At 33.3% G+C, this 9,218-nt stretch overlaps 2 protein-coding genes across 2 annotated transcripts; both read left to right on the top strand.

Moving 5' to 3' along the window:
- Positions 1–756: 756 nt before the first annotated feature.
- Positions 757–1,868, top strand: LOC145158936 (uncharacterized protein At1g76070-like). The gene has a single exon (XM_079077797.1). The coding sequence runs from the start codon at positions 810–812 to the stop codon at positions 1,692–1,694; it is 885 nt and encodes a 294-aa protein (XP_078933923.1). The 5' UTR covers positions 757–809; the 3' UTR covers positions 1,695–1,868.
- Positions 1,869–2,530: 662 nt separating this feature from the next.
- LOC145158935 (phospholipase D delta-like) lies at positions 2,531–8,192 on the top strand. Its single transcript, XM_079077796.1, has 10 exons — positions 2,531–3,724; positions 4,540–4,656; positions 5,310–5,504; positions 5,669–5,950; positions 6,068–6,136; positions 6,503–6,650; positions 6,836–6,984; positions 7,070–7,222; positions 7,295–7,495; positions 7,582–8,192. Exons 1-10 carry the CDS (start codon positions 2,783–2,785, stop codon positions 7,870–7,872), a joined length of 2,547 nt encoding a protein of 848 aa, XP_078933922.1. The 5' UTR covers positions 2,531–2,782; the 3' UTR covers positions 7,873–8,192.
- Positions 8,193–9,218: the final 1,026 nt, after the last annotated feature.

Genomic DNA, 9,218 nt, shown 5'->3' with positions numbered 1-9,218 from the left:
CAAAATTAATTATTTTAAAAACAAACATTCATAGTTTTTGGAATCATAATATTACTATGCATGATCCATTCTTATTTCAGGCCTTACGCCTTATTTATAGAATACTAATTTAATTAAAGCATACCAATTTATGCATACATAAACTGATCAAAAAAAGTTAGAACAAATTCAATAATGACCATAAATTGCTAATGAATATCCTTCATTACATATATTATTTGGTAAAAACGTATAAGTTTCTATAAATAAAGATGCTTATTCATACTTTGGTAAAATAATATAAACATGATGTATTTTCTCGCCTTTAAAACTCGTAATCAGATAAATATGTTAAGTAAAATTGAATAAAGACGAGTATTGCTACAATCATTGTTTGTTACTGTAAAGAGAATGTTTATCGATAATTAGTAATATATATACCAAGTTAAATAATGTGTCCACGATCCACTTTTATACCTGATCGTCATCCAACAATTGTCAATTAAAATGTTTACATATGTATATACAATAACCCAAGAAAGTTTTGGACCGTATATTAAACTATCAAAAGTGTAGGGGCTAGTATTATGAAATACCCTTCAAATGAGTCAAACTAGGTTAACTTAACCTAAGTTTTATTATTGACTTTTTTATTCTAAACACGTTACCCTAATTTTGTCTCACTTCATCTCGCCGGAGTTCGAGACTTTTCTCCCCCACCACCTACCTTCCTCTCTGTTTCCTTGGATCACAATATATATACACCCAAAAAGTATGTCAGTAGTCATTAATTTCATTCTTGAAGATAAGATTCGATCATACATAAGCAAATGGATCAACAAAAGGCATCATCAGCAAAAGCAAAGAACACACTCTTGAAGTTTCTACCAAGAGCAACATCATCGGTTACGTTTCAAAACCCTCCGATTTACAGTCCGGCGAAAGACAAGAGATCATCGGAAAAAACCCATAAATCCAATCTCGGAATTGGCTTCTCCGGTCCCATGGTTTCCATGATTCCGGCTGATACTCGCCGGAAAATCAAGAACAATTCAGATTACACCATCGTCTACGAACCCACATCCCCAAGAGTTTCATGCATGGGTCAAGTCAAGTGCAAGCATCAAAAAGAAAAAATACAACGCCGCCATGGGAACGGCGTAGACGGCAACAAACCAACTAACTCTGTAAAAGTAAAACCCACAGATAAAGCTTCACGAACAACGTCTTTCACGCCGGCGAGGACATATAGCGTCGAGGATGATGAAGATTCATCGAAAACTGATAAGAGCAAGAAAAAGTTAGGGTTTAAGAAAATATTTGCTGGGATTTCGATTACCCCCGGCAGTAGTAGAAGAAAATCAGATCTTGATGATAAAAGGTCAAAGGCTCCATTGTATCTTGACAAAACTCCAAGTTTGAGCTCGATGAAGCGGTTTTCTAGTGGTCGGGGTAAGCTTTCGAATATTGATTGGACAAAATTAGAGGCTGCAGCCATGGATTCCGGTGGTCGGAGTTATTATTCCGATGAAGAAAGTGATGATGAAGAGATTAAAATCCCTTCTTCTGCTCCAGTGGTGATGAGAAATCAAGGGTTTGATGATAAATTCATTACAGTAGTTGCAGGTTTAAATTTGGAGCCAAGAAAGGAAATTAATCTGTGGAAGAGAAGAACCATGCCTCAACTTAAGCCTCTTCAATTGCATGATATTTAATTATTTTTTTTTGGAATTATAAGATTTATTGGTCTTTTTTGTGGAAAATTCTTTTATTCAATATTTTTTTGATTTGTTTGAGTCATGTGTAAATGGTCACAAGGATTTCTTTAAATGTATTTTCTTTTGAAGAATGTTGTAAATAAATATTCTATACCAATTTTGGTTTTGTAATGTTGAATATACAATTTTGGGAAATTGATTTCACACAATTGCATATATATATCATAAATATTTGAGGTTCATATATTCTTTGAGATTTTTTTTGTTAGAAAAGACTTATTCACACGTAAAGAATAAAAAGCTTGATTAGTAAAAAATAGGGCACCATTATTGTAGTCTTTTAGTCATTTCTAGTATTTATACATCCTTGTACGTTTTATTAAAAAAATAGTTAAAAATAATTTTGGTTAAATCGTTTTATTATAAAACTAATTATCTTAACCGCCTATATGTTATAATCAAGTTTAGTATATAAAATATTTATTTTATATAGTTTATATTTAACAAATAAAAAATAATTGTCGACAGGTCAACACGAAAGGCTCCTTTTACCATATTTAGCTTAATCATTTTCTATTGCAAATTTGCAATTTGCTCTAAAAATACATATATTCTCAACCAATTCTATTTTTTATGAACATATTTTTCAAATTAACATTTAATAGTTTATTATAAATAACAATATTAGTTTTAAAATTAAATTAAGTTATTAACAACCAATTCCATGTACATTGTACAATCAATAATTTTTTATTTTTATTCTTTTGAAGTCATATAAAAAGGCTTTCAATGTAAGTGTGCAGTCTGTGTTTATTTGGTCAACATTTTTTTTTATTAAAAAAAATATTTAAAATTCTAATTTGGCTCTGCACGTGTTCAGGAGTTTTATGTTTTCGTCGCCCAATAGTTCGACCACCTTCTCCGCCGCAGACTTGCCATTTTTAGTATCCTCCGCCGTTGGAAGTACGCCGGAAGTGCAACGGCACCACCAACTTATTACCTTCGTCAATTTCTCCGGCGTGAGAAAACGCCATTGCACTTCCTTTAATCACATTTTACAGAGCAAAAAAATAAAATAAAATCCGATGTTGTTACTAATGGGTAGCGGTGATTCAGACTCAGATCCGATCATTTATCTTCATGGAGTCTTAGAATTTACGATATCCGAAGCTCAATGTTTGCCGAACATGGACGTATTGACGCAACGTGTTCGACGTTGCTTAAACGCTCTCGAGCCTTCGAAACCACCGACGGCGTCATCGAAGAAAGGAACGCCGCGCCGACGTAGATTCGTTACCTGTGATCCGTACGCATCCGTCTGTCTCGCCGGTGCCACTGTCGCACGGACGCGCGTGATCCCTAACTCACAAGACCCTGTATGGGACGAGCATTTCGTTACGCCAGTCGCGCATCCGGTAACGCATGTGGAGATTCAGATAAAGGATAATGATGTTTTCGGTGCTGAATTGATCGGTGTGGCTATGATCTCCGCCGAAAGGATTAACTCCGGGGAGCTTATTGACGATTGGTTCCCAATTATTGGTCCATCTGGTAAACAACCAAAACCTAATTGCGCGATACGATTACAGCTCCAATATACCTCTTGTGAAGACCAGAACGAACAATCAATCGAGGGCGAAGAGTCGTTTTGCTTGAGGGATAGTTATTTTCCGGTGAGATCCGGTGGGAGTGTGACTCTGTATCAGGATGCTCACACGGTGGAAGGGACGTTACCGGAAATTGAACTGGATGGGGGAGAAGAGGGTGGAGAGTGTAATTTCTTTAAGCAGAGGGGGTGTTGGGAAGATATTTGTCATGCTATATTGGAGGCACATCATCTTGTGTACATTGTTGGGTGGTCGATTTACGATAAGGTGAAGCTGATCAGAGAGCCAAACATGCCATTGCCAAATGGTGGAGATTTGACTCTTGGTGAGTTGTTGAAGTACAAATCAGAAGAAGGTGTGAGGGTTTTGTTGCTTGTTTGGGATGATAAGACTTCACACAACAAATTCTTCATTAAAACGGTATTTCTTCAATTATCCCTTCTGGTATTATGGGTTTTTATTTCATGTTCATTCAATCTTATTCTTCATGATCCATTACATTAGTTCTGGTTTACAAGATTCCTTACATTAGATCGAAGTTTTTACATATCTTAATAGTGAAATATTTATTGTGAATTCAATTATATATGATATTAAATGACACAAATTTCCATTTCTTAAAATATTTCTGTGAATTAATTAAGTTTAAACTAAAGGCTGCAATTTTGCTTATTTGATAATTAACTATCAAACTAGGTGTCACGTCTGTTGTTACAATTTGAATTAATTGCAATGGTTTTGGACATATCAAATATAAAATAAATGTTCAAACATTATATTAAGCTTTCAGTTTAATATCGTGGACTATCTACTAACTACATTACATATTAATTGATGCTATTGAATTGGGTAGACAGTATGATTGAGTTTGGTATATGTGATATTCCATCAGTTTTATTATTAATGCGTAGGTTAGGTAATTTAACAAACATTTGTCTTACATGTCAAGACGAAAACATTGTCATTCAAACAACGGTTTTATGCAACAAAATTTTTCCTTTTTTTAATTTTTAGACTGGTGGCTGATGCTTTCAAGAAAGGGTCAAAACTTTTCTTAGGCGCACAACACAAGTGCTTTTTATTATATAATAACCAGTTTAAAATAATAAAATGTGCCAAATCATGACCAAAAGTAGAAATTATGAAATTGGAAAGGAACAAATAGAAAAGAAGATATGAAGTCTTTGACTTTGTTATGATTTTTGTGTTAATATTTCAGATTGTTGTGTAAACAGGAAGGAGTGATGCAAACTCATGATGAAGATACTCGGAAGTTTTTCAAACACTCATCTGTACACTGTGTATTGTCTCCCCGATATGCAAGCACTAAGCTTAGCATTATTAAACAACAGGCATCTTCTTTTGACCATTCTCCAAATTTTATTAACTTATTCACAGAATTTTCTATTAGATTATTGCCATGTGCACGTTCAAAAGGTTCTAGTACTTTAGGTTATTATGGTTTCTTTTATAAAATTTTGTCCATGTGTATGAATGCGAAAATCTACAACAGCTAAAAGTCACAATAATGTTCATCATTTTACTTTATATAATTATGTAGAATGAACATGCAACTAATTGACATTTTTTTTTCAAGAAAAAGAAAACTAGGTACGTAATGTTTTACGATGGAATTGGGATGTAGAACGTGATTCATTCCATTTTGTTAATTATTATTTTTGGTTAGAGGTGGTTTCATTCTATCGAAAATCCCATATTTATTTATGTAATCGTTAACAATATTGATCTTTTTAAAAGATGTTAATTACATTATAGTTTTGTTTTCTAAAAGTAACTAGAAATATATTATTTTATCGTACTCTTATTTGGGTTTCAATTTTAATTTTTGAAAATTAAAATCCATCAACTATAACTATATAACGCATAGAATAGGGTTAAAAGTATGCATCGTATTTACATATAATACAACAAATTCATATCAAATGTATTACCTTGCTTATTCCGTTACCCTTTACATTTAATTTTTTATTATAATCTCATACAGGTTGTTGGGACTCTATACACTCATCATCAAAAATGTGTGATAGTGGATACATTCGCCCAAGGAAATTACAGGAAAATATCCGCTTTTATTGGAGGATTGGACCTCTGTGATGGACGCTATGACACACCAGATCATCGTCTATTTCAAGATGTCGACACTGTATTTGCCACCGATTTTCACAATCCAACATTTTCTGTAAGCTTATAAATTATTTTAACTACATTTTCTACCTTTTTCTGTTTTAGCTCTCGTATTACAACACTGTACTTCGAAAAATCTCTATTAAATTACATAAATGTCATCCAAATTAGGGTAAAATTTTCAAATTACAGTGCCCTAATATCTCCATAATATAACAGTCAGGCACACGTGCTCCAAGAGAACCATGGCATGATTTACATTGCAAAATCGATGGTCCAGCTGCATACGATGTCCTCACAAACTTCGAGCAAAGATGGAGAAAAGCCACAAGATGGTCTGAACTTGGACGCCGTTTCAAAAGAATATCTCATTGTCATGAAGATGCGTTGCTTAAAATAGAACGCATTTCATGGATACTCAATCCTTCCTCTGATCTTCCAGAAGATGCTCCTGCTTCATGGCTTTCAAGGGACAATGATCCTCAAAACTGGCATGTTCAGGTTCATCATTCTTCAAATATATATATTTATATGAGAAAAATTGTTCAAAATCTAATCGTTATCCTGTAGTTCTTTTTCAAAATTGATTTATTGCGATTTCTTTTAACTCATTCACAGGTTTTCCGCTCAATCGATTCTGGCTCGTTAAGAGGATTTCCAAAAGATGCTCGAGAAGCTGAAAATCAGGTTTATTTTTGTTACAAAGAAATGAGACAATTGTCACTAAATAGCAATCAAATTTCACACTTGTTCCACTCAACTTTCAATTTTTTGTTCCATTGTAAAATTTTTTATATAGTGTTGACATGGAAGGTTTATTGAAACAGCTTCATACCAGTTAAGAAATTGTATCAATGAATTTGCCACGTCAACAAAATAAACACACAATATTACAACAATGGAACCAAATTGAAAGTTGAGTTGTTGAAACCTTTTGAAAAAAGTTTGAAGGACATAGGTGGAAACTAGTTTGTTGACATTATCGAAATCTTTTACAAGAATTGAATATATTGACATGTCCAGTGTTGAAATAAATGCTTTTACTTATTGCAGAAACTAGTTTGTGCAAAACATCTTGTGATTGATAAGAGCATTCAAAAAGCCTACATTCAAGCCATAAGATCCGCAAAGAAGTTTATCTATATTGAGAATCAATATTTTCTCGGGTCATCGTATGGATGGCTATCTCATAAAGATGCAGGTTGTGCACTTTCTATCTAAATCTTCATCAATCTTCTAGATTTCGTAACATTTATTTTGAAAAAATCATTCTCATTTTATGATTACGTTTATCTTTTGTGCTACAAAAAGTAAGTATTTCCACTAATAATATGCAAATGTTTTATGATTTTGAGGAAAATGGTTCGTTTTTTTTTGTATTGTTAGGTGCTGATCATTTAATACCAATGGAGATTACATTAAAGATTACTAGTAAGATAAGGGCAAATGAGAGATTTGCGGTTTACATCATCATTCCAATGTGGCCTGAAGGCCATCCCACCTCTGCCCCTGTTCAAGAAATTTTATTCTGGCAGGTAGATTTTATATTTTTATTTCATAAAACTTTATTATAAATGACCATTTTACCCTCGAACCAATGATTGTGATTGGGTCTCCCAGGGACAAACTATGCAAATGATGTACGATATTATTGCTCAAGAGCTAAAGAATTCAGAAATTACAGATGCACATCCACAAGATTACTTAAATTTCTACTGCCTTGGGAATCGTGAAAGAGGCAAAGAAGAAGATTCAACTTCCGGAAGTAATTCGGTAAATAATGATGCAGCATTTCATATATAATACATATTTCTACTGTTTTTATTTTATTTATAAAATTTTCAGGTTTCGGCTTCTTATAAAAATGGAAGGTTCATGATATATGTACATGCTAAAGGAATGATTGTAGATGACGAGTATGTGATATTGGGATCTGCTAACATCAACCAAAGATCAATGGCTGGTTCAAGAGATACAGAGATAGCTATGGGCGCTTATCAGCCTAATCACACGTGGACACAAAAGCAAGACCATCCCCGTGGTCAAGTTAGTATTTTTTATTTTTTATTCTCACTCTTGTCTATGTAAAAAGACGAAAATACCCTTCTCATTAGAAGAAAAACAATGATTAGGTATACGGATACCGAATGTCATTATGGGCAGAACACATGGGAATTGAAGACCACATCAAGGAGCCACAAAGCTTAGACTGTGTGCAAAATGTAAACAATTTAGCAGAAGAAAATTGGACAAGATTCACATCGGACGATTTTACCCCTCTACAAGGCCACCTTCTTAAATACCCTGTCAAAGTCGATGAGGACGGAAAAGTCAGCCCCTTACCTGGACACGAATGTTTCCCGGATGTTGGGGGTAAGGTTCTTGGTTCTCTTTCTAACCTCCCTAGTGCCCTCACCACATAAAACTCATTGACTTATTGACTTTTCAAATGAAACCAAAAAAAAGAAGTATATTTTTTGCAAAGTTATGAAAAAGAACATTACCCTTTTTTGGAATTTTGCAAGAATTGGGTTAGGTTATAACGGAAAACAAAGTACATTGCCATTTTTTGTGAAGTTTTCTGATTATGGAAACTGAAAAGTGTTGATTGTCTATATCGTGTGTGTATATATATGGGCATATACTCGGATGAGTTATGCTATTTTTTGTAGGGGAAGCTTACCTTTTATTTTATTAATTTAGTGTTTAAACAAGTAATTTACATAATCCTTTTTTTTAGTAACCTCATGGTGTGAATCTGTTTTTTCATTTGTATTTTGCTATTTTTTTTTCAACAACTTACAGTTTGATAGAAATGTTTGATTAATAATTAGATAGGACAATGTCATTATACAGTAAGGGACTGTTTGAGGGTCGGTAAGAGAGGCTGTTAGACTGTTTGGTATCACATTTGGAAGCCTTTGACTCGGTTCTGACTCCTTTGATATGCCTCTTACTCGGTTAGATTCAAGGTTGTGTCTGACTCGGTCAATCAGATCTTGACTCAATCAAATCTGGGTCAGTCAACAACTAACAATGCTTCTACTTACACTATTCAAATTAATTCAAGAGGCTTAAATACAACTTTCAACTTTATTCCAATATTCTAGAATTTTTTTGGATTTTTAGGATATATTTGAGTTAGAATGTCTATGGGTTTTCTTTTTTCTTTTCTCAAAAAGATTTTTTTTTTTTTTTTTTTAATTTTCTAAGAGGTTTAATTACTTGATTTTCATTTTGTTTTTCCTAATGCTATGAAAAATATGAAAATTTGTTTGAATTGTGTTGAAAGGGAAAAGAATGAAGCATTATGTGTTGCAATTGTGACTGTTTTCCAAATATTATTTATAATTCGTCATAATCATGATTAGTTTGAAATATTTTTTTTGGAACGACAAATCTAACCTATTCCTAGATTACTCAGAATACCACCTATGTCTCATAGGGGACTTGAACCCTCGACCTCAAGGAAGGAGAACAACACCTGGTACCGCTAGGGTAGAAGCCATTTGGTAATTATTAAGTCAAAACAATTTTCATCTAATTATGTTTGATGTACTTTAGCACAAAACATGTTTGATGAACTATGCTCTCGAACAAAACTAAAAGTTGAGTTGCTAGTTTATAAAAAAATTGATCGACCTACCTAAAACAATTGATGAAACTTTTTACTATTAAGTGATGTTGATGTTGACCTTTGATCGATTTTACATGTCATCCTTTAGGAAAAGCCTAGTATATACAATTTAACTATATTAAGTGTGCCATA

Source organism: Lactuca virosa, chromosome 2 (genome assembly GCF_052849685.1).
Source record: "Lactuca virosa cultivar CGN04683 chromosome 2, Lactuca_virosa_CGN04683_v6, whole genome shotgun sequence".
Taxonomy (NCBI): domain Eukaryota; kingdom Viridiplantae; phylum Streptophyta; class Magnoliopsida; order Asterales; family Asteraceae; genus Lactuca; species Lactuca virosa.
This window is presented reverse-complemented; position numbering and strand designations above follow the sequence as displayed.